Source organism: Juglans regia, chromosome 6, assembly GCF_001411555.2.
Source record: "Juglans regia cultivar Chandler chromosome 6, Walnut 2.0, whole genome shotgun sequence".
NCBI lineage: Eukaryota > Viridiplantae > Streptophyta > Magnoliopsida > Fagales > Juglandaceae > Juglans > Juglans regia.
In genome coordinates, this window is record NC_049906.1 from 28,281,028 (window position 1) to 28,307,812 (window position 26,785).

A 26,785-nucleotide genomic window follows, 5' to 3' on the forward strand; every position below is an offset into this window, starting at 1 on the left:
AATTACTTTTATATAAAGTAGATATAACCGATTCTATGAAATTACGTCAGTTTGTAGGTTTATTTTGTGTGATCTCTTTGTATCTGTATCAATTCTCTATATTAGACTTTCTTCATTCAGACATACTCTTCTATCCAAGTCCATATTCTATATTTTTCTCCGCCATGTTTCCTAATATACCTTTCCACGTGGCACTGCGAAGTAGACAGGAGGCCATGAATAACTCTATTCTTATAAGGTCTTTACACCACAAACTATCTTGCATAATTTGATTTGAAAAATAAATTTTAAATAAGTCTTATAAATAAAATTATGTCATATGGATGATGTGTGGTATAGAGATTTTAGAATAGCATTTCTCACCATATTAATTCTTTAACTACTTATAAATGTTAAATATATAGATCTTTTTAGTGTTAATTCTTCTTTTTTCTCAGTGCGATTTGCTATTTAAGATCACTAGGCTAGTCATCAAACTAACGTGTCCAAATAACCAGTACCTAATTAATTAAATTTGAAGACGATAATCTCAGAGACTCTTAAAATAAATTGTTTGTCACTAATTGCAATTAAATCATGACCCATATATATATATATATATATATATGTGTGTATGCACTAGATCATGCATGTCTAGACTCGATCGCATGCAAGATTTCATGCGCATATATAATTAATTCATGATCAGAAATTAATTAAGATATGTCAATTTTATATATAGGAGTCATGCAAGCTATATAGCTATTATATGTATCAATTAGTTGACCGCCTTTCGGAAGAACTCAGACGAAAAAAATTTCTCGTCAACTGCAGCTGCTGACAAGCATATGATGAAACTACTTGTTGAAGCTGCAAAAGTAGGGAACCTTGAATTTCTAATTATACTTATACGATCTTATCCCGATCTCATATCCTAAAATATAATGAAAAATGTTAGACACGGAGTCCAGCTGACTCCATATACACAAGTCACAAAGCACAAACGTAAGCAATATTTTCACCCGTCCCAACCGGTGCTCAAATACAATTCTCACAACTAATTTTATTTTAATAGAAAATTGATACATATAATAGATTTTTTCAATTCGAATAATTCTACTCATCATCTCAATTATCATTATCTCATAATATGGTATTAGATAATTAGATATTTATTATATTTCACTTGTAAAATTATCATCTAAAGCCAATATTTCATGTGATGATGAGAAAAGAAATGATGAATAATTTTTTTTTCAATTTTTTTTATTACGGCCAATTTTACTGTGAATTTAACCTAGAATCCCAATTCATTATTGAATTTTTTTTTTCATTTTAAATAGAATTGTAAAATAAATTATACTAGGCGATGCGATTATTATGAAGATTCTAATGATACTGGCGGATAAGAAACCAAACATAGACAAATCTAATAGTGTACTAATAGTAGTATGTTGTCACTTGAAAAAATAGTGAAATTTATTATTAAAAAATTAATTCTTTTTATATAGATATCGTATTTACTCTTTTTTTTTTCTAATAGATTGTACGGCTTTTATGCACTACACGACTTCAAATATCATTTCTCCACTAAGAATCATAATTCATGAGATTAAGGATTCATATTGTAACGCCCCAGTCCCAAAGGGGGTCGGAGTGTTGACTAACACTTATATCTTTCTCTGATACCAGCTGTGATGCCCCAATCCCGGAGGTGCCAGAGTGTTATTTCCTTAAACTTAAACTCTGATACCAACAAAGTAATTACAGACTCCAAAATACAAAGTCTTCAAAACACGTCACAATTTCTTAATAAAAATCACCAATACTCATAAAAACTTTCTTCGCTAAAATCCACTATACTTTAATAATCATGTCACTCATGTTCCATAATCCTGATCCTTAGCTAACATATTTAAACTCATCTGAAAAATGTTATAGAGATAAGGGGTGAGTTATCAACAACTCAGTAAGTAAAGAACATATACTAATATGTAAACATAAGCATTAACAAAGATCAGAATGCATAATAGAACATTTTTATTTTCAGAATACAGAAGCAGAACATGTTATCAAAATCTTAGAGCAAAGATTCATAAATATTTTCATTCAAAAATCCTTTAGCATAGCATAACTGATTTATTATTATCATCATATCAGAGCATCATATCATAACAGAGGCCATGTATAACCCACGTGGTAGGGTTGTGCATCTGCAGATAATCGAGCAATTGCATATCAAAACAAAACAGAATACCACTATTAGCACTCGTGGTTGGGTTAGAGCAGAACAAAAACAGAATACCACTATTAGCACCAGTGGAAAGGCTGTAATTGAATAGAGCAGAAACAAAATTAGATAGTTATGCCAAAGATTTTTTAAATACCATATCTTATCAAAATTGAATAGTGAACAGAATCATATCAATTTTATTTTCATAACAAAAAACAGAACGTGTTAACAAAATATCAGAGTGAAAGTTCAGAAATATTCTTATTTAAAAGTCTTTTGGCATAGCATAACTGACCATCTTCATATCAGAACATCATATCAGAACAAAAATCATGTTTAACCCTTATGGTAGGGTTGTGCAAACTCCGATAACTAATCGAACAGATACAGAATGTGAATCTTCTCCTTATTCATTCTCGAAACCTGAGTGTGCACATAGGAAATACCACGTAGAAAAGCATTTTGTTTTCAAAATGGGTGCACCAGAACAGAAAAGTTAGTACCAACCCGAACAGAGGCCACACTTTTACACCCGTGGTAAAATCAGGAGAGAGCAACAATAGAACCATATCCAAAATTAGAATATTGTACCAAAATTTTTCAGATGTCATATCTTATCAAAATAAATTCAAAGTCTCTTCATCTAATTATGCACAATTTTATATTCGCTCTTTTTGTACAGTTCAAAAACAGAATGCCATAAATAAGCTCATATCTTCACCAGTATGACAAAATTCTTTCTCTTTCATACAGAGTTCATGAGTGATGTCAAACAAAAAATTGAGGTTGTCGTCACATTTCTTTTCAAAACATATAATGCACATTTTCATAAATAAATTCTAGCATAGAAACCCCGCTTACCTGAACTTCTTAATTTTTCAAAAATTCTTCACAATAATGTCAAACAAATATCAATCATCACCTATAGAAAATCATATAACTTGAGTCAATCTCCAATTGAACAGATACCTTGTATTTACACTTGAAATACTTAAATCGCCTATTTTAATTCTTCAAAATCCTAAAATTTTCCTTAACCTTAAAATATTATTATTCCCTAATACTTTGATTTCCACATAGTTCCTCTAAACAATTGTACGGTTAAATCATGTTGCTTCAAAAATTAGTCTTATAATATTGTCTATGAAAACACGTGAACTTGACACCAAAATTATTAAACCCAAATCACATAAATATTATAAAGGTATAACTAAAAAAATACCAAGCCCAAAACCAATCCAGAACACACCAGCTGGACTTAGAATATCCATCCTTGTGTGATCAACGATGGCCCACTAGAAGAAAAATAAGCCCAACTTAAGATCAAATCCACCATTAATAAAAGGCCCACCCCAAGCCAATAGTATTCATCTCATTTCATCTTAATATACATTTCAAACGATTTGACAAACCTGTTTGGATTGAGAGGAGTATCTCAACTCATTTCATTATTATTCATTATCATTTACAAATTTTAACTCACAAATTTTATTAATATTCACAAATCATCTCAACACATCTCATCTCATCTTTAAATCCAAATAAGCTAGCTATGTTTGGAAATTGAAGTTGAGATCATTTTATTACTATTTATTATTATTTAATATTTATCATTTTTTTATTACTACTTATATATCATCTAAGACCACTTCAGTATCCAAACATATTTTAAGGCTGTGTTTAGAAGATTCGGTCTCAATTGGATAGTGAAAATATTTTATTTTATTTCATCTCATCATTACAACTTTTTCAAATTCACAGATCAAATATAATAAATAATTTAACATTTTCAAATACCAAAATAATAATAATATTAAAAATTAATATTCTAACAATATTTTATTCAACTTTCAACTTTTATCTCAACTCATTTCATCTGAACTAATTATCAAAACCACACCGAAATCACTTCAACCCATCTCAAACTAATCATTGATGGGATCCACTATTTTTTCAACTTTCATAAAATGTTAAAATTCATCTCAATCCATTTCATACATTGAAACACATATATCAACCTATTTACATTCAAATAAATCTTAATGGGACCCATAAAATATAACTATTTACATATCAATTCCAATTATCTGATATCATTTCAACATCTAAAGTAGCCATGAAAATATGAATGATATATTTATTATTATTGGATGATTATATAAATATATCACATCTTACATAATGAGATAAAAATAAGATGAGTGAATGTAATATAGCTCAGTGTTTTAAATTTCGTACTGTACTGGCCGGTACGGTCGAAATTTTTCGTTTAGGCCATCCGGCCGGTACAGGTACTATATATGTTCCCTACAGACTAAAATATCGGCCGTACCAGCCGGTACCGGCCATACCGGACTAAATTTCGACCTGTACCGGCCTATATTTCGACTTGTGTGTTTTTTTGTTTTTTTTTTTCAAACTACAAACTTATTTTTTAACCCCTAATTCAGACTAGACTATTTATAATTTATATATATATATGTATTTATATATAGACTATTATTTTAGAATATAATTTATATATATATTTATATATATAATTTATTTATATATCGAATATCCCGAAACGTTATCTCGAAACGTTATTTTGAAACGGTATCGATATCGAAATATTTTATTCCAATACCTTAACCGGTACGACGTTCAGTACGGTATTCAAAACATTGATATAGCTTCCCTCTTTTGTCAAATCTAATTGGGTGGCACAAATTTGGGCCCACGGGACGTATCTTGATGACGATTTGGAGCTTAGTGGAGTTTCCAACTCCGCTTCAGAAAACAAGACAGATACTTCCGCACCTAACACAGACGGTCCAGATCCAATATCCTACTCAAACAAAGACGGTCAGGATCTCTTATCTTTCAAACCCACACGTTTTCGCGCTCCATTGCTCTTCATCAATAAAAATACGAACCCAAAAAGAAAAAGAAAAAGAAAAAGAAAACAAACAAACACACACAGTGACACACTCTGTAATCGCTGAAGCCAGAATTCGCACCGAAATCTCCACTACAGGGTAGGGTTTCGACCTAAATGTCGACCCACAACCACGATCCCCCACCATCTTCGTCTTCGGCCAAGATGCCCTCGGTTTCCGACAATTCAACCGGGAAGTTAACCGCGGCGGCCAAGAAGCGACCCGCTCTGGCTGACGTCACCAACCAAAGAAATGGCTCTAAGAGTAATTCACGCACCTTGCTCCCTCAGTCCAGGCCTCTGGTGCGCTCAAACTTCTCTGAATTCGATTCTTTCTCTTTCCCTGTGCCTCTTATTCTTGAAAGGGATAATTGGATGATTGATTAAGAGTTTATAATATGTATCATACCATGGACTTTTATAATTTCTAGTCTTTTTTTGGTAAATGTGCTACGCTGCTCCGTTGGGCTTCTTTGATGCTGTGTAAGTTCAGTATTGTCGTTGATTTTTATTTTCCCTATCTCTAAAATAGTATGGTGTTGCCTTCATCCAATTTCAGACCAAAGAGCTGTTCTTCAAACCCGCATTGGTTTAATTCCTTTCATACAGGACAACAAGGAAGATGTTCGAAAAATAAATAAAGAGATTAAGAACATGCTTAATGTATTTTCATGAATAAGCTTTCGGTAAATTAAAAGAAGAATATAAATGGAGAAGGTGGCCAACAAAACACCCTGTTGTAACCAATTAAGAGCATATAATAAAAAATAAACAAGGGGCAATGGAGCCAAATCATTGATCTGAGCCCATATTTCCACAAGTAGATTGAGGAAATGACCGCCAAAGGCGGTTTATGAAACAGAACCATGAAGGTTTTGTAGAACTGATCTAAAAGCCATAGTGGGTAATGGTGCACTGTAGTCGACTGCTTCAAGATATCAATGAAGGTTCTGAAATTATGTTGTACAAGACGGATAGTCCTTCAGATTTTTTTTTTTGGAAAAATGTGTTTGTAGTTGAGAAATTCCGTTGCACCATTGTTATCATAAGCATATGATCTTTCGGGTGAGTTTGGTTATCAAACTCATCTCAACTCATTATTACAACTTTTTCAAATCTTAATACAAAATATAATAAACAATTCAACTTTTTCAAATCTCAAAATAATAATAATATTAAAAAATAATATTCTAACAATATTTTATCATCTCAACTCAACTCACTTCAACATCCAAACACAACCTTCGTCTCACAATTACATGGGACAGAAGTTTTAGCTTTGAGCTTACTGCCACATCGTGGTGTACTTGTTTTAAAATTTCAGAGAAAGATTAACTGAGTTTAGTATTTAAAGGTGCCATGTGTTGCCAAGACCAAGAAGAAAGTTTCTGCTTGCTCGGACAATACAGGCTTCCTTGAGAAAACTTTGCCTTCATCCTTGGGCTTGAAATCAAGTGTCTTTGTTCTGTCAGAGGATAAATGTTTCCCCGGAAGTGATCAATCGGTGGCTAGTGTTGCTGCCGATTCTGCTCCATGCGGCGTGGAAGCCGGTCTTTGTGCTCTGAATAGGATAATTCGTGCTCCCAGAGGCATGGATATTTCTCCAAGTAGCTCAGCTAGTGGCTGCATTTCTTTGGACGAGAGCATGTCTACTTGTGAGTCTTTGGAGAGTCCAGAATTTGAATATATTGACAATGAGGATGCTTCAGCAGTTAGATTGATACAGAGGAAGACAAGCAACAGTCTCTTCATTTCAGACAATACAGAAAAAACAGGTTTTAATTCTAAGATTGTTTTATTCACTCTCAATTTAACTTCATATATGTTTAGACTCTTACTCGTTTAATTTGTAAATAGGGATTTGATATCTGTCCCAAGTATCATGCCCAATTTGGGCTGTAACATCCTGTTCTACTTTTATTAGCTGCAAAGTGTGTGCCTGGAATATTTACATCATGCCCTTTCTAATTTATTTTCTCTGATATTGATTCCAGGGAATGTCTGTGAGATAGGTATGCTTGTGGAGATGGAAACATTTGATCAAGTTGTAGATATTGATAACAATGTCATGGACCCTCAATGCTGTGCAACCATTGCTTGTGATATCTATAAGCACTTGCGTGTATCCGAGGTTTGCATACTTCTCCACAATATGTTGTGTTCACTGTGTTTCTCTTTCTTTCTTTTTTTTGCAAATTTCTGATTATTATTTAATGAAGTTCACATTTCTTTCCTAACTTATGTACATTGTAATTGATTCATTTCTTCTGTTTTTAGGCAAATAAAAGCCCATCCACAGACTTCATGGAAAGGATCCAGAAAGACATCAATGCCAGCATGCGTGCTGTACTGATTGACTGGCTTGTGGAGGTAATTTAGTTTTTGGTGATGATATTGCCAAGGTGATTAATATAATCCAAGAAGTTCCCCCCCCCCACCCCCCCACCCCCTTCCATCCCATTTTTCTGGATCACACACTTATTCATTAACAAGCACCAAATATCTTGATAAGTGGGGTTGTACCTGGCATTATAAAGTTGCTCGTTGTCAATATCATCAAGCATTTCTTTTAGTGTGCAGTTATTTTGGCTTTTTTGTTATCTTACCTTCTTGTGTTAACTGTAGGTTGCTGAAGAGTACCGTCTCCTACCTGATACACTATTTTTGACTGTTAACTATATTGATCGTTATCTTTCTGGCAATGTGGTGAATAGGCAACGGCTGCAATTGCTTGGTGTTGCATGCATGATGATTGCTGCGTAAGATTCTATAGTAGATTTGCTTACTAGTTTGACCCTTGTATTTGTGCATGTGCATCTGCCTAACTTGTATCTATTAGAGAATAATGGTTAATAACATGTGGTGCAATTTCTTGCCAGCAAGTATGAGGAGATCTGTGCACCCAGTGTGGATGAGTTCTGTTACGTAACTGATAATACATACTTCAAGGAGGAGGTTTGGTTCCCTTTTTTGTTGTCTGAAATTCTACTATTGTATGCTTCTTTGAATTGGCTTTTTATCACATTCCCCATAGACATTGACTGAAGGAATTTCTGCAGGTTTTGCAAATGGAATCTGCTGTGCTGAATTCATTGAAGTTTGAAATGACAGCCCCAACAGCTAAATGTTTTTTGAGGTGATAGCTACTTTTTTATTATTGAGTGGAATTTCATTCATGTTGCTTTGGGTTTTGACTTTTGTCATTCATGACAATTGTTCAGGCGATTTGTTTGTGTTGTTCAAGCCACCAGCAAGGTATCACCTTCATGAACTTCCAAGTGTATTAATTTTATGTCATACCTTCAAGACTTATTGGGTCATATCAGTGGATTTTGGCTGTTAATTAATGTAACATATTAACAATCTGTCAATTAAAATTGTAGGTCGAAACTTAGCTGGTTTTTTTTTAAGTATGTGTGAGATAGATACTAATAGAAAAAAATTTGTAAAATAATGGCTGCCAATGCTATCAGTTTTTGTTATGAAGTCTTGTTAAAATCTGAGTGATAAAATTTGTTTTGTTTCATTGTGGTGTTGATCAAATTCTTGTTATGGTGTGGTGTTGGTGCCTGCTGCTTTTCCCAGGTTCCATCAATGCAGCTGGAGTGCTTGGCCAACTACCTCATGGAGTTATCCCTTCTCGAATACAGCATGCTTCGTTATTCTCCATCGCTAGTAGCTGCTTCTGCCACTTTCTTGGCCAAATTTATACTTCTCCCGTTAAAGAAACCCTGGGTATGTGTGGAAAATTATTATACAAATTTTACTTGTGGCCAAGATGTTTATTATTCCATCTCTTCTGATAAAGGAATGTAACGTAGTTTAGTTTTGTATGTATCACATTTACAGAATTCTGTATTGAAGCATTACACGCTTTACCAAGCTTCTGATTTGAGTGACTGTGTCAAGGCGCTGCATAGCCTGTGCTGTAATTGCAGTAATCCTAATCTACCCGCAATCAGGGAGAAATACAGCCAACATAAGGTGTGTGAAACCTTTCTTCCTCTCTGGGTGAAGAGTAAAATATGAGATACATCAGCAACACAGATTTTAAATCAGTTCAGCACAGCCCCTTTTAAGCACTTCTATACGTTCTATCTTCAGTATAGATTTAATCTTTATATAGATTTCTGGGTTTCGTTAATTACTGAGTTTCTATAAGAGGATTAAAGATGGTTGCCACCAAACTGAAGATAGAAAATGTTGCGTTGAACAACAATGGCACACAGTTTCAGTGAGCAAAATATTATAGAGAGGTTTGTTTCTGAATGTTAAAATGTGCTCAGATAATTTTAAACAAAACAATTACTTCCTGAAAAGCATAACAGGAGTTCTGCTGGACTCATCCAATCATCTTGAAAATTTAAAGGTTCAGGTCATTAAATCTTGCAAGTTTGCATGTGGTGCAGGAGATACTGCAGTTGAATCTCAAATTCTTAGCATATTTTTGCCACAATGACAGAATCACATCAATTGTTTGTAGATATAGCTCACGTCCTGACAACTTACTACTTGTAGTGATGACTCTAGATTACGCTGTATGGAGGTGTTGCGGCTTCCAAAACGAAAATATACTATGATTTTAGATAAAACTTTGTTTTTTTTGGTTTATTTTTTTAATTTATGTTCATATGAACTGATTTGAACTGACATGTTTCTTTCGGCATCAGTACAAGTTCGTGGCAAAGAAGTACTGTCCTCCTTCAATACCTCAAGAGTATTTCCAAGAACTAAGCAACTAGACATGGACATCAGTGTTCCAAATTAATTCGACGAACATGTCTTCTGTGAGTTGCTTTTTTTTGTTTTTTAACCTCAGATCCAATGTATAGAATTTTTGTTTCCAGTAGTAGTGGTGTGTCTATGGTTGGATATTCAGGCGATTCTCTCATCGTACTGTTTTTCTAAACATAAACTCGTATCTTGTATCGTGTTCTTGAATTGAGTTTTCAATGTATAGTAAGGCTCCAAGTGTATACATGAAGTGGTTTTCTTAGGGACTTTATGATAAGTAATGATTTTGTTGGGAGGGATGAATAAATAGTGGGTTGGCTGACACGAGTTGAGATTTAAAATTAAATAAAATATTGTTAAAATATTATTTTTTAATATTATTATTGTTTTAAAATTTAAAAAATTAAATTATTTATTATATTTTATGAAATAATTTAATAAAATTGTAATAATTAAGTAAGATAAATTAAAAGGTTTTTTATATCCAAAAGTCGACCGGCTTTACTTATGTGTACTACTCTTAACTCTAGACCTTTCCATAAGAATAAAATTTTGAAAAATGTTATTCCTCATTTTAATTTTTATCATCATTCTGTTATTTTATGATGTATTATTAGATACGTGGAGAGTATTTATTATATTTTATTTGTAAATTTATTATTTAATGTCACATTATAAGATGATGAGAAAAATAATGATGAATATATTTTTTCTAAAATTTTTATCTTTTCTTTATTCCATCTGATCCTTTCTTTTAAGCCGTATTTCTGTGAATAATTTTCTTTTTTTTTTAGTAGGTATCTTCTTACGCCGAACCCACGTGGTCTTGACCCTTACCGCTTACGGCGTATTTCACGCCGAAATATTTGCGTTGTTTCGGTTTTTCCTACAGACAGCAATATATCCACCAAATCCACCCTTTTTCTCTCCGTAAATATTTCACGTCGAAATATTTGTTGTTTGTTCTGATCTGTTCTTTCACAGATCAGAACAAACAACACCATGAACAAACCAACCCCATCGTAGCTCCCGCAGCCACTGCACCTTAGAAAAAAACCCACAGTACCGTAGTTGAAAGCCAACCACCGGAGCTAGAGCACACGGCATCAACCCAAGCATGCATGCCCTTCTGCGTTCAAGAGCTGCCACAATGATCACCTCCGCAAGCCTCCTCCACCACCAACTTCCTCACCACGAAAACCATCTCCCCGGCCGCAACCTACATCTTCTGCTTAGCCACTGGTCAACGCCAAACAGCATCCACCGCAGCCCATTTTTCCTCCACCGTGAACCACCGTCGTCCAGCCACCTGCTCAAAGAAAACCAAAGATCATTGTTTTTAAACATGAAAACAGAGCACGTTTTGTGCTCAACCTGTTTCCGTTGGAAGCTGAGCCAGGAAGTTGCCACCAGGGCATCGTGGCCCAGCCGTGAGACACGGTCCCACGACTTTGCACGTCGTCCAGTTATTTCCGTTACTCCTTCGTGTCGCCCGACGATATGCTTCCTCTTGGTCCCTTTTCGATTAAACTCTCTCTCTGAACTCTACAACGTGCCACAAAGGATGCCGCCGTGAGTTCATCTTTTCCAGTCGCTGGATTCCTTTTGCTTGGTATATATCTGGTTTCCGCTCAGTGAGCAACTGCTCAAACCTTCTCTCTCTTGCTCATCTTTTCGTCTCTCTCTCACTCTCTCTCTATCTCAGCTTCACCACCCAGCACGATGCCACCGTCGCCGATCTTGGTTTGACCGCCTGGAACGGCAGTCGCATGACCTGCTTCTCTCACACGGTGGCCTTTATTTTTGTTGGTAAGCTGCCGCTCGAATACTTCTGGTTCTACCCTTGGTGCTGCTTTGAGTCACTTTTAGGCTTTACATTCTAGTATTAGTAATTTAGAGTGATGTTAGACAGAAGCCAATGTAGCAGTGCACATTTTGCACTTACTGTATGGCTGCTTCTAGATGATGCTACATCATATGTACAAAATGAATGCTCTCAATAGTAACTTTTATCTATATTTATTCAGTAATTCATGGCCACGCCCTTAGTCAACTCAACTCGGACCTCCTAAGTTCTAATTCTTTTTTACCATTATGCACAAATAAATAAATAAATAAACAAACATATATTTTACAGCCTCACGAATAGTTAAAAAATAATTCGATACAATCCGGCAGTCAAATCTTAGTGGACATTGTAAAGTATCAATTTGTATACATTTAGGTTGTGTTTTGATGTAGAGGTGGTTTCAGATGATTTAAATTGATCCATAAATAATAGTTATAAAGTTGAAAAAGTAATTAATCTCATCAATGATTGGTTTTGGGTAAGTTGTATTGATCACTCTAACACTTAAAGAGTGAGTTGAAATGAGTCGAGATGAAAGTTAAAAGTTAAATAAAATATTATTAGAATATTATTTTTATTTTAAAATTTGAAAAAATTGAATTATTTATTATTTTCTGTTTAGAAATTTGAAAAAATTGTAATTATTAGAAGAGTTGATATGAGTTGAATTGTAATAATTAGAAGAGTTGATATGAGTTGAATTCTAAATCCAGGCCTTAGCATAATTTTTAAGTGTGATAAGAGTAATGTTTTTTTACAAGTTTCAATTATACAAGATTTTAGAGGTATTTTCTAAAAACGTTAGCTCACCATTGAAAAAAGTGTATAGAAAGTTTTTTTCTTGATAGGATCTACTTTCTATAAAGAATTTGCACGAAATTTGCACACATAAGACATGTATGTAATATATTACTCATAATGAAATAGTTACGATACTTTTACAACTCATTTCATAATCAATCATTGCAAATATCATACTTCATTAAAAATGGAGTTGGAGGGACTAAGTTGGAACTTTGATTTGTTTCTTTTATTTCTTATTTCTTTTTTGTGACGTAGATTTATTATTATTAAATTATCCAAACTATTTGTAATCATTTTAAATTAAATTGTAATAATTTTAGACTAATCTGTGATACTTTGGAATTATTACTTAGTAATTTTATTAAGTTTATTTAGGGTCGAAACTAGTTTTAGATTAATTTATATTTAGAGATAACCATTAGTTTTATATATTTTAAATTTGCAAAATTTGTCTTTATTTTGCTAGATTCGGACTAAGAAGGAGGTTATAGACTGACAAATAGTCAAAAAGGCCTGTAAAAACATATCATGGGCCCAAAAAAAGCCGAAAGGGCCTCTAAAATAGTATATGGGCTTAATTGGCCTATATTGAGGCCCAGGAGTGGGCTTACGCCTTACGGACCAATACGCCCACTAGACAACCAGACGGGGTCACGCCCATGCGAGATGGGGTCGGGCGCTGGGTGCCATATATGGCCCCCGCCTAGGCAGGTACGGGGGCTAGGACGGTTGGTTGCCCTCCCGCTAAGGGCGGGTAGTAATACTAGTATTTTATTTTACTTTTTTTTTTTTTTTTTTTAATCGTAATGGATTCTTTCATCTTCGGCTAGTGATACATTTAACAATGACTTTATAAGGGGCTTAACTCTTGTAAAAAATATCCATGTTGAATTATAGATTATATAATTGTTTACAATTTTTTAAATTAAATAGTCTCTACAATTTGAAGAAAGAAATACACAATGTGTGGGTTCCGGACATTGTGGATTACACTATCTATGACATTTTGAGATGTGTTTCCTAAACAAACCCTTAAGCCAAGTTTAGATGTTGAGATAACCTCAAATAATATTTAAATAATAATAAAAAAGTAATAAATAATTTGCTAATAATAATGAATTGTTTATGAATAATAGTAAATTAGTATGAGTAAAAATTATAAAAAATTGTCCTTAATGTTGTGGGTTACACTACCTATAGCCAGTGACGGAACCAACAATTGTGTTGAAGAGGGGGCAATTTTTCTACTGTGTGATACATTTATATAAAGAATAATGTTAAATATAGTCTTAAGGTATGCAAGCTTTACAAATTCTCTTTAAAAAAAAAAAGTGAGATCTATTATTAATAAATAATTTTTTTTCTATGTAAGTCTTAAATTTACCTATTTTTTTCAAAGGGAGTGGATAGGCCTTGCACATAGCCCTCTAGTACAACGTGGGTCCGCCACTGCGTATCACATTTTGCGACCCACATTATGTCCTCCTATCTTTAAATTATGAAAAGACAAATCAAATGATGCTTAACCTCGCCGAATTAGGTAAAAATAATATTTTATGATTTTTCTTTCATTGTTAACATTTTATTGACTCAAATATAATTTTCTTAAAAAAAATTGAAATTTATAAAAAAAAAAAAAAAAAAAAAGTAATAAGTTTTATTAATTCAATCAAATTGAGTTGTCAAATGGTATATAGTCTTTAGAAGGGTCTTTCCACATTATAAATACTATTGGTGAATAATTTGTTTTGTTTTAACATTGAATACTAAAGGCCGATCTACTTGATATAACTATTTCTTCATATTTAAAAAAATATATGAGACGAAAAACAAGTAATTATGTTAAAAATGAAAATGAAACATTATTTTCATCATTCGTCAGGCAAAGAGGGATACTTCCTAGGAAGCCCACCTCACCAATAGCCCACTAGTGATCTTGGGCATGGACCCATAACCCATTGGGATGCATAGGTCCTCCGGTGGGATCAAGGTGATCTGCAAGTTTTAGATATAAGAAAGGCCCAATCTCTTTTAAGTGATCCATAACATTAAGCATCTTCTCCCCTAAATATCTTTGTAGATAAGTTTTGGGAGAAAAAAAAAAAAAAAAAAAAGAAGAAGAAAAACCTTAATGAAAAATGTTACTTATACTTACAATTTAACTTACCTTGATGTTTCACTATTGAAAATAAAAAAATATATATAATTCAAAATTTAAAATTAAAAATTTAAATTAAAAAAATATTGATAAATCGTATAATATTATGCATAAAATTATACGTACGCATAGGACTATTCGTCTTCTATTCTATGAAGTATTTTTGGATTGCTAGGGAGTCACAGTAGAATCACTGTACTTAACACCTCGAATATTATATATTTCTTTTTTTTCAATTTTTTTTTTAATTAACACATGATCTAACACGATTTTATAAAAAGCATAAGAGATTTCTAAAGAAGTAACGTTATTAAAAAAATATTAGTTTGAAGCATATTGCGTAGGATTTTCTTTTTCTAAGCGAAAAGGAAATAGAATTGATATTCAGTTTAGAGAGCTTAGGAGAATGGAAGTGAAAGTGAAAATAAAGATCATCCGATAAGAAAAGTCACTTTTTTCTATTTTGACTAACCTACCCAAAACACATCCACATTGAATTAGATATGATTTATTTATACAATTAAAATATTATTTACTCTTATTTTTAGACAAATTGGCAATATATAAACAACTTCTTGAACACAATATGAGTAAATTACTGAATATAATAATTTTAATTAAAAAAATAAGTCAACCAATAAATGAAATTTATGTTTGTGTGTACGCGTAGCTAGCTGTACCACAACATTACTCCTAAGTTAGGTTTGGATTGTGAAACACTCTTAATCCATCTAATTTCATCATTATAATTATCACAAATTTTCACATAAAATACAAGAGTTCCGCTATAGCTACCGAAAAGGGTCCCAAATTTGGGTCCCGAATAGTGTTTTTTTTTCTTTTTTTTTTTATGTATTTTTTTAATCATCATAAACATTTTTTTAAAAAAATAAAAAATTCACATCATTAAAAAATACTTCCTTAATCACTAAGTAAAAAAAAAAATGACATTCAGGACACAAATTTGGGTCCCGAATTTGGGACCCAAAGCATTTCTCAAAATACAATAAATAATTTAACTTTTTCAAATCTCAAAATAATAATAATATTAAAAAATAATATTCCAACCATATTTTATTCAACTTTTAACTTTTATCTCAACTCATCTCACTATCCAAACCTAACCAAAACAAGAGCCGCTGCAAGGCATGAATGGACTTGGTGAAATTAAGGACTCGTTTGGTTATAAATATGAGATGAGATGAAAGTAGAAAAAAATATTATTAGAATTTAATTTTTAATATTATTTTTATTTTGTAATTCGAAGAAGTTGAATTATTTATTATATTTTATTTATAAATTTAAATAAGTTGCAATGATATAATATATATATATATATATTTATATATGAGATGAACAAACCTGCTATAAGAGCTAATTATGAAATCTATAGTTGCTTGGAAAAGAAAGTAATAATAATAATAGACTATTAGTTTAGCTGAGTAACAATGTATGAGATATTTGGATAAGAACTGTAGTTGTTAACTAGATTGTTTTGTAATATGAGGTTATTACAAGTATTTATGTATGTATAAGCTGTGTATTGATTCTTCCCAAATTGTACATATAGTCATTATATATATAAGATAAAAATTATTTATACATGATTTATTGCAAAAAGGAAAAAAAAAATTAATATTGAGTAATAATTTCTATTTCAAAAAAATTGATATCCTGATGATTTATATGACTTTATGAAAATGAATATGATCTCAAGTAATGTTGATGTTTCTTTTATATGAGAAATAATAAATTAAGAACGGCAGAAGCTGGCTTACGTTGATATGAGAGTGGTTGTGTACTGCTCATGTATATAATATGTATTTGTATGTGTGCGTTTTCTCTATATATGGCCATGTTCTCTATATACAGCCATGTTATATATGGACGTAACAGCAGCATTAATTGAAGTCCTCAACACCAGTTTTGTTCTCTCCTTATTTTACAGTACCAATATTGACCAAGCCTAGCTGCTTTTTACGGAACTAATTAAACAAGGATTGAAGTCCTCAACACCTTCAATTCTGTCATTAATGGCGATAGCTAGCATGCATTGGTTTTCAGCTTGGCCTGGTCGTTTTTCATGAAATTAAGGCTTGTAAGTCTCAAGATCAAGAACATACCCAGCAATGGAGCCCACTGCTGCAGCTATGGTGATTATGAGGCACAAGACGCTCATGATTTGAAGGAGAATCCAATATTTAGTTCTCCACTTTAATTAGTATCTTCTTTTGCACTATATACATCTGCACAGGAAAGTAATGTACATTGAAATCAATAATTTAATTTGATATTAAGTTGATTTGATTTTTATAATTATCAAATTACTTTGATTTCATATTTTCTTCAACAAGTAAACAGTGAGAGGCCAAAACACTAATAAGTCCAACCACGTCGTCGTTGATCGAGAACGGCAGAAGCGTTGATATAAGAGTGGTTGTGACCGCAAAGATTGTTCTCCAAACGCCAATTGGAAGAGGTTGAGTTTGTAGGGGTGGAAACTTGGGATTATGATCGATCTCTCTGGTGAGGGTAGGAAATCTTTGTGTCACGGCATCCTCAATATATCACATCGCGGAGAGTGCTCGAGAATCAACTTGGTATACTGCATGCACCAACACATGATCAGTGGATGACCAAGGCAACATTTGCTGTGACAAGCAACCAATTATATATATGGGTTATAGAAACCGAAATCAGCGAGGAGGTCTCTAGGGGTGCCAGCTTGATCTCCAAAAGCAGCATATAAACTCGTACAGCGACAAAGCATGTACAAAAAGGTCATGAAGGCAGGGCTAATCATAATGGCCTTCTTCATTTTCTTCAACCCCGATGGTGGGGATTCAACTTTGTCCTGTTTAATTTATATTATATTGTTAGTTCAACATGATAGCACTCACGCTCCAGACATTGCCTGGATATCATGGATCTGTTTCTTTTAATGCTTTGACGCTAACACCTTTATAGTATATAGTATCGTTTTTTTCTATGCCAGCTACTGAGTAAAGCTAAAGGAAAAGAAACAGTAGGTTTGTGGTTCGGAAAGAAATGGGGAACATATATAAGTCCAAGAATTCAATGACAGAAAACAACTTGGAATGGGTTGCTTGTCATTTTGAAAAGGACATCATCAAATATAGAACTTTCTAATTGCGGGTTGATTTTTTCTCTTTACCCTACCTTGATATGCCTATTCAGATTATTGACACCACGGTACTTTAGAAAAAGCACTTAGGACTACACATAGCAATTAGCATATGTAAAACCTGTCTTTTACCTGAACTTCGGATAATTTAGTTGGCATCATCCTCATGACAACAATAGACCATCATCTAGCTAGATGGTGAAGTTGATAGACTCAATTTCCCTGTCTTCCCTTTGTAATAGAACCATGCACGTTGTATTTCAGGCCTGAGCTCTACAAATCTAAGGTTAGTGCTGGAGCTGAATGCAAGTGATGACCGTGCATGGCATCAACTTTGTTAGAACAAAGATCAAAGATTTTGCTGCCGTGGCTGGAGCTGAATGCAAGGTTGTGTAGTACTCATACCTTGCAACTATTAATGATCATATTCATATTTTGGTCTACACTGTAACGCCCCGTACCCGAGGGTCCGGAGAGTTAACTCATGTCACTAACAAACCTGTCTCTCCCAGCACTTAAAACTCCAAGGACTTCATGTTTAGCACACAATTCATATTTTTCCAAATAGCCATAACAAAACTCCATAAGTTATCATTACAAAACATAAACCAAAAGGGGTCCACAATCTCCCAATAACCTCAAAAATATAACAATACACCTTTAGGTATCAATAGGTCCAAACAACGTAAAGTACTTCAAATGCTCAAGTTAAATCCATCTACTAACAATGGTACTCTAGAGTACCCAATCCTTCCATCCATATCTAGCCAGCTTCAATTCTATTCCCGACCCCCAGCTGGGAAATCAATATCATCTGAAAATATATGAAGATAAGGGGGGTGAGTTATCAACAACTCAGTAAGCAGAGAACATATACTAGCATGTAAACATGAGCCTTTTCAGAAAGTTCAATATGCAGAAACAAAACATTTTATTTTTATATGCAGATCTCAGAAAACGTGTTATCAGAAAATCAGAGCGACCTTTCAAACATTTCATACTCAAGTCAACAATTCATATTTGAGGATCTATTTCATATTCAAAAACGCTTTGGCATAACATAACTGAACATCTCAATCTTATCATGTCATATCATATACCATGTTTAACCCCCGTGGTAGGGTTGTGCTATCCCCGGTGGCCAAACCAGGCAGTATCATGTAGTGAACTTCCCCTTTTTCAATCTCGGAGCCCCGAGTGTGCACACAGGAAAGAACACGTAAAAAGACCACTTTGTTTCCAAAGTGGGTGCACTCATATCATATCATGGTGGTACCAACCATATCACGTGAACAGTATCATCATATCAGAACCATATTCAGAACAGATAAGTATGCCAAAGTTTTATCATATCCATATCATATCAAAACACGTGCGAAACATATTCATATCATTTCTATTTGATCAAAAACAGATCCATATCATTTCATATCACATGCATAAAAACTTAATTGATATCATATTCGCTCTTTTGTATATTTCAGAAACATGTCAAATATTGCTCATGTCTATACATTTCATGTCAAATATTTCTTTTCTCTTTCATACGCATCTCATGAGGGAATGCAAAACATATACTGAGGTTGTTTTTCACTTTGTTTTCTTTTTAAAACAACATGCACATTTTTACAAACCAACCTCAGTTCATTTCTTTTTATGCAAATCCAGCATAGGAACCCCGCTTACCTGGACTTCTTAGCTTTTCGAAATATTTCCTCAGAAATGCCGAACTAAGAAAATTTATTCGTCACCTACAAGATAATCACGTAAATTTCCATAAGTCTCCAATTAATCTCGTATTTTGATATTCAAGCCTACCGCTTCTAAAATAGTCCATTTTTAATTCCTCAAACTCAAAATTCTCATTATTCTCAACATACCAGCATCACTTTCTAAACTCATCAATATCCGACTTCGACTAAACATTTTATTTTATTCTATAATTTACAATACAAAGTAACATAACTATAATAAATTCATGCATCTACGCCTAAATAAAACACACTTTACAATCCACGTATCATACTCATGATTTCAAATCCGAATTACATAACCTAACTTAATTAAGCTAACACCCCAACACTACTTTGGAGGCGCACTATAAGAGAACAGAAAATAAAATAAAATAAAATAAAACAAAACGTTATTATTTCCTACTATTAATTTAATATGATTTTACATATACATCCGTATATATATATATATATACCTACATATATTTACACCAGAAAATCCGTATATATATATATATGTACAAATATAAATATATATATATATATTTACACCAGAAGAAAACAAATAAATTTTCGTATACATTCATGCATATATATATATATATGTAAGTACACGAGAAACAGAAAACTCACTTCACACGGTGCGGCGGAAGCACTTACAGAGGGTGGGGATAAACACGGCGGCGTGGAGTGGCTCCTAGCTGCGAAGCAAGAGAAGGAAATGAGAGAGAGAGAGACACGGTGAGGGAACGAGGGAGAGAACGGAAGGCAAGGATCACCACTGTGAGTGGTGCGAGCTCACAGTGGGATGAGGCAGCGTGAGGCGGACCTGGGTGGAGGAATGACCTCGCCGGTGGTTTCTGTGGAGGCACAGCACGGAGGAGTGCACAATGGAGGGTGATCACCGCGGCTTAGACAATGCTCTGTTTTTTGACAACAAAAACAGAGTGTTTCGGAGCTTGAAACCGGGGCTACGTGAGTTGGATGGCAGCACCGTGAGACTGAGGTGGCGTGCGGTTGGGGTGATGGACTCCGAACGACCTAGATACCGGCGTGGTTTCGCTTGGTGTGGTGGAGTTGCTGCACGGAAGTGGCTCTGCAGGTGGCCATCTATTGTTGCAGACCGAGGCTTCAGTTTGGTGTTTTGCAGAGAAACCGTGGTCTTCTGTGAAGAGGGAACCGAGCGGCACTTAGTCTAGGGTTGTAGTTGCTTCATATATATATATAGATCAAAATAGAAAGTAGATCAAACCTAAATAAAAGGGAAGAAAAACATGCACAAAAATGGAAACGAAAAACGTGAACCGTGCGATGCGTGGCGTGAACCCGTGAAATGATTTCTGAAAACGTGAACCGCGTGCATGGGTCTAGCAATGCTGGGTCTTACATACACTTTCTTCAATGCATATAATTTGCAAAGAAATCATCGTGATGAGCAGTAGTCGAATATTGTATATTTGCAGAGAAGAACTTCTCAATTATCTGGATGCTGATCAGATATACTAATTAATATTAATTTATATGAATTTATGAAAATGAATATGATCTCAAGTAGTACTGACGTTTATTTTGATAAATTTTTCGGTTTTTATATATATATATATATATATATATATATATATATATATATAAACCAACTTTTTTACACCTAGCTGGCCCATGATCTTTTTATAAAAATCTGTGAATTTGGAGCTAGCTTGAATCTCGCCTAGTCCTCCTCGAGAATATAAGAAGAGCCTGCGAATTCCTTCATTATCGTTCCACGTTGTGTTGGGAACTTAGGGGGTGGGTGATCCTTTTGACTTGCTTGCTTTGGTTGCTTTGCACTCTTGAAAGGCTAGATTTTATATTTATAACTTTTTCTTATAATGCTCTAGAAAATTACGTTTGTACTGTTACGTTTTCATTAAGGTTCTGAACAGTGAACAGAAATCTGAAGGAATATTAATTAAAGATGTAATATATATCAATTAACAGCAAACTGAAATTAATCTATTCTTTTAAGTAAAAAATCTAGGAATTATTTTAAATGTGTTGTTCTATTTTATATTTTAGAACGTATATATCCAAATGTTAAAATGTCTGCATAAAGATCAGTGCCTTCACAATTTAATGGAATTGGTCAAGATGCTCAAATTCGATCCTTATAATATTATTGATGGAACCAATTTAATTAAATGTGTACTGCATGTGTTTGTATATGTGTTGTTTTCTCTTAGGTTTCGTTTGATTACACAGATGAGATGGGATGAAAATTAAAAGTTAAATAAAATAATGTTGGAGTATTATTTTTTAATATTATTTTTATTATAAAATTTTAAAAAAATTGAATTATTTATTATATTTTAGATAGAAATTTGAAAAAATTTATAATAATTAAATGTGTTGAGATAGTTGAAATGATTAAAAATGGGTTGAGAGTCTGATACTGTTCGTCTAACCAAAACAAGACCTAAATGCTAGCGGCCATGCATGTCATTGCATGTAACAGCATTAATTGAAATTTGAAGTCCGCATGACCACCAGTTCGATCTGTTCTGGCTTCATTTTAGGTCAATTTAACAGTACCAATATTGACAAAACCTGCTTTTTAAGGAGTCCTTAATGGCGATATCTAGCATTGGGTTTCTGCAGCTTGGCCTAGTCGTTTGTCTTGAAGGGCTTGTAAGTCTCCAGATCAAGAACAAACCCAGCAATGGAGCCCGCTGCTGCAGCTATGGAGACGATGAGGCACAAGACGCTCATGATTTGAAGGAGAATCCATTTAGTGCTCCACTTTGGTATCTTGTTTTTCTCTATATACATCTGCACAGGGAAGTAAACTGTGAGAGGCCAAAACCCTAAAGCTCCAATAAGTCCAACCACGTCGTTGAAGAACGGCAGAAGCATTGCTACGAGAGTGGTTGTGAGCGCAAAGATTGTTCTCCAAACCAATCGGAAGAGGTTGAGTTTGTAGGGCCGGAAACTCGGGATTATGATCTCTCTGGTGATCTGGGCAGGAAATCTTTTTGTCACGGCATCCTCAATCACATTGGAGAGTGCACGAGAATGAACTTGGTATGCACCAACACACTGGATGACCAAGGCAACATTTGCTGTGACAAGCAGCCAATTATATAGGTTATTGAAACCGAAACCCAAATCAGCGAGGAGGTCTCTAGGGGTGCTGTGATCTCCAAAAGCAGCATAACTCACACAGCAACAAAGCATGTACATAAAGGTCATGAAGGCAGAGCTAATCATAATGGCTTTCTTCATGATTTTCTTCAACCCCAATGGTGGGGATTCAACTTTTTCCTGTTTTATATTATAATATTATATCGTTAGTTCAAGTTCAACACACACACACACACACACACACACACACACACACATATATATATATAAAATATTAACTCATTTGCCAAATACAAGAAAAAAAGAAAGGTATAAATTCTGGGTCGAAATAGTCATGTACCTGAACTTCACAAATGGTGTTGGCTGAGTAATCACGATATGCAAAAGCTATATCTCCAACTGCTTGGAAGATCCTAGATATCTTTCCCTTTCCAAATAGAGACAGTGTACCGATGCTTATTCCAGTCAAGCTACCCCTAAACTCCCCAGTTTCTATTAATTGAGACAGCAACAAGTCAGAAAGTTATGCTTAAAACATAATTGACGAGGTAACAAAATAAATGCATATTCATCAACCTTATTAAGATGCGCGCTTAACGAAAATGTATATCTTAATAATTAGTAACAAATCATCATGTATTACAAGTCATGATTTTCTCACTTCAACCAAAAAAAAAACAGTGTTTGGATTTGGATTGGTAATTTAAGGAAAACATTTTTTTTTTACTTTACTTACTTCTTAGTTATGAAGGTCAAGATTTTATTCAAGATTCGGGCTAAATTTCTTATTTTAACAAATTAATATCTCTACTTATTTTTTATTTAGACTTTTTTAATTAGGACTAGATCGAGAATTTGTTTCAAGCTTATATATATATATAATATAATATAATTTATATATATAATATATTGATCAGGGATTAAGGATGAGTACTTTTTGGATTTTGGTAACATTTGGATCAGTGGCTAATTAAGTTTATTTTAAAATCATTGCGAAGAGTTTTTTTTTAATACTTTTCTAAGTATATATATATATAGGAAATTATATCTTAAGATAAATGTTATTTATATTTTAGAAAGAAAAATGGTAAAGTGCAATATTAATGGACCTGAAATTTTGGCGATGCCAAGAGCATGCAATAAGAAACGTTGAATATATGAAGGACAGGAAAGGTTCAACATAGAAGAGCTGCCACAGCTGATCAAAGGCAGGAATTTGAGAGAGAAATACTTGAAAGAAGCCAATAGCAATCATAAAGGAATTTATATTCATGTGGCATCCATCTTTGCCATGGTTGACATCGAAGCAATGAAATTTCATGAGTGCCCTGCAATAATTAGCATACAACATGAGTCATTAATTAATTAGTATATTTCATACAGATCTAACCCACCTTAACCATATAGTGTGTGTGTGTGTATATATATGTGTGTGTGTGTGTGTGTGGATAATCCAAAATCGAAATTCAAGCATGAGCTTACATCATGCTCAAGGATGATGCTATTATGTTCCCTATTGTCAGTCCAAAAAGGTTCAGACCATGAACTATTCTGTACATCAGGACATGTATTTCACCTGCAGGCCGGAAAATAGAAGTAAAAGATTTAAATCCAAGCCAATTAAGTACTACGTCTCAAACATGATCATGATCTTGTTCCACATATATATTCACCAAGAAATGTTCTGATGGCACCCTGGAAACCCAAAGTCGGTTCCACGTGAGATTGATGATAACATTCAGAAATAAAAAAAGAGGTGGAAACCGTCACAGCGAAGAAGAAGAGCATGACCAAAGGACCACTTATCCATCCCAGTTGGGCCATTGCCCATGCTAAAGGAAGAACCCCATTCCCAATGACAGCTGCCAAAATGATAGCACTCACCATCCAAACATTGCCTGTATATTATATGATGCATGGTGGCAAAACATCAGGAAAAAAAAAAAAAAAAAAAAGAAGAAGAAGAAGAGAGAGATCATATTATGCTATACGTGATCAATTAATTACCAGTTCTCCTCTGACGGCCGTGATCATCGCCTTGATACGTTTGCAGGTAATTGGTCATCTCGATCATCTTGTTCGTCGTTCCAGCTGATGATAGGGTACCAAGTTAGATGAGAGGTCGTGCACAGATTTAATGTTTTAGTTACTGGTTTCTTTACGTTATATAAATGATTCTCGCCATGCATCAGGAACTGTTTCCCACTCCCACACTACACACAAGTTTTTGTTTTTCTGTTTTTTAAATGTCAGAGACTAGTCACCGAATTCAACCCATCTCTCTCATCGACTGAAGGAGATTTGTTGTCGTGATCGTTAGATAGTGCTGGCAAGTTAACTAAACCAGAAAGACGAGATACCACCTCTCTCTCTTCCTCTCTCTCTGACTTCTCTCTAGCCAAATTAAACCTATCTTTTTGTTCAGTGTTGCTGGCTCTCAGCTGCACTCCGTCTATGTAAAGTTGACACGCGCCCCACCATCAAGTTCCCCTGCCGCCAATCTGCTGGGATAACGAAGAAACGCGCAAATGTATGCGCGTATACATCACGCGCGGCTGTGTTTCGCGCGTGGTTTTCACGCGCCGGCGCACATCAACGGCTCCAAATGCTACACGCGCCGCACCAGCAGATTCCTCACCCTCGGATCCTTCAGGTCCAGCTGACACCACCTCCATACGATAGGCGCGTGGACTTCACGCGCTACTCCAATGGCCTGGGTTTGCTTCCCCTCACAGATCTACTCTTCCATTACTAGTCTATCTTGATTATCGCTTTCCTTAATTGGTAATTTTGTAAAAGAAACCAAGGATTTCTACAAAAAAATTTAAAGACAACGGATTATAGTGCACTTACACACTTTCTAATGGTGTCTTGCCTTGTGAACTTTTTTAAGACGGTACTCTCTTTATAAGGTTTGGATAGAGACTATAAAATTAATCGCAAAATCTATTTTATTTTCTTTTTTATCGCTATTTTTGCACTATAATTATTGTAGTGTAGTATTTGTTAGAAAGCCAACCCTTATAATAGTATTTGTTAGGATTCTCACGATTCCCACCTTTTAACATATATTATTTTTTTATTTTAATCAAGTTTACTTACTTAGAAAAAACATAAAAAAACAAAAAAAATCACATCTCTCTCCTCAATCTCTCTCTTCGACCTCTCTGTCCTCAAGCTCTCTCTTAAAGTTCTCTCTCATCAATCTCTCTCTTCTCAAACCCCTTCTCTTCTACCTCTCTTTCTCCTCAAGCCCCCTTCTCTCTGTCTTCGACCTCTCTTTCTGTTCAAGTTCTCTCTCTCCTCTCTCTACTCAATCTCTCTCTCTATCTTCAGGCTCTCTCTCCTCAAACTCTCTCTCTCTTCTCTCTCCTCAAGCCCTCTCTCTCTTCTCTCTCTCCTCAAGCCCTTTCTTTCTGTAACCTCTCTCCCTCTCTCTCTCTAACTTTTCTCTCTTCTCAAGCCCTCTCTCTCCTCAAACCCACCTCTCTCTCTCTCTCTAATCTCTCTTTCTCTCCTCAAGCTCTCTATCTAACTTTTCTCTCTCCTCAAGTTCTCTCTCATCAAGCTGTCCGGTTGACTCAACGAGGAGGAGAAACTCAAAATGCAGAATCAGTTGACACTTATGGTGTGGAGTGTGGGATTTGACACAATGGCTTATAAGAAAATTTTTTCTATATAAATGGGTTTGATTTGGGTCCCGTGACAAAAATAAGAGGATATTTCCTATTAACCAAACCAATATGGTATAATATTTTTACATTTTATTTTTAAAAATTTTAAAAAATTATAATAATAAAATAAGATAAAATAAAATGCACCGTTACAATCTAATTATTGTATTATTCAACAAAAATCAAGAACAACACACTTCTGAGACTGCTAGTACTCGCAGACTTGGTTTCCCATCTTGAGGTACCAAATCCAAATCAAAATGTTCCCATATGAGGTACCAAAATCCAAAATTTCCCATCTTGAGGTACCAAAGACAAAGAAGTGGCACTGTTTTAAGCCTAGTTTGAATATTTAGGTAATATTCTAAAAATACTTTTTTATTATTTATTATTTTTAAAACCACCCTCAATTATCTACCCAAACTCGCGTCCGGATCGACCG

At 34.2% G+C, this 26,785-nt stretch overlaps 1 protein-coding gene and 1 pseudogene across 1 annotated transcript; one reads left to right on the top strand and one right to left on the bottom strand.

Annotated features, from left to right (window-relative positions):
* The first annotated feature begins 5,167 nt into the window (after positions 1–5,167).
* Positions 5,168–10,148, top strand: LOC109008894 (cyclin-A1-4-like). The gene is made up of 11 exons (XM_018989165.1): positions 5,168–5,432; positions 6,484–6,904; positions 7,124–7,260; positions 7,407–7,499; positions 7,755–7,888; positions 8,009–8,084; positions 8,189–8,265; positions 8,351–8,384; positions 8,715–8,864; positions 8,979–9,113; positions 9,800–10,148. The coding sequence occupies exons 1-11, from the start codon at positions 5,247–5,249 to the stop codon at positions 9,869–9,871; spliced, it is 1,515 nt and encodes a 504-aa protein (XP_018844710.1). The 5' UTR covers positions 5,168–5,246; the 3' UTR covers positions 9,872–10,148.
* A 12,044-nt stretch (positions 10,149–22,192) lies between these two features.
* On the bottom strand, positions 22,193–24,734 carry LOC109008810 (annotated as a pseudogene).
* Between the last annotated feature and the right edge of the window lie 2,051 nt (positions 24,735–26,785).

Bases quoted from the DNA above. Each gene is read 5' to 3' on its own strand.
- LOC109008894 (XM_018989165.1), top strand. From the start codon at position 5,247: ATGTCGACCCACAACCACGATCCCCCACCATCTTCGTCTTCGGCCAAG. The intron at 5,433-6,483 runs GTGCGCTCAAAC...TAGTATTTAAAG, and splicing joins TCCCTCAGTCCAGGCCTCTG to GTGCCATGTGTTGCCAAGAC. The intron at 7,261-7,406 runs GTTTGCATACTT...TTCTGTTTTTAG, and splicing joins AGCACTTGCGTGTATCCGAG to GCAAATAAAAGCCCATCCAC.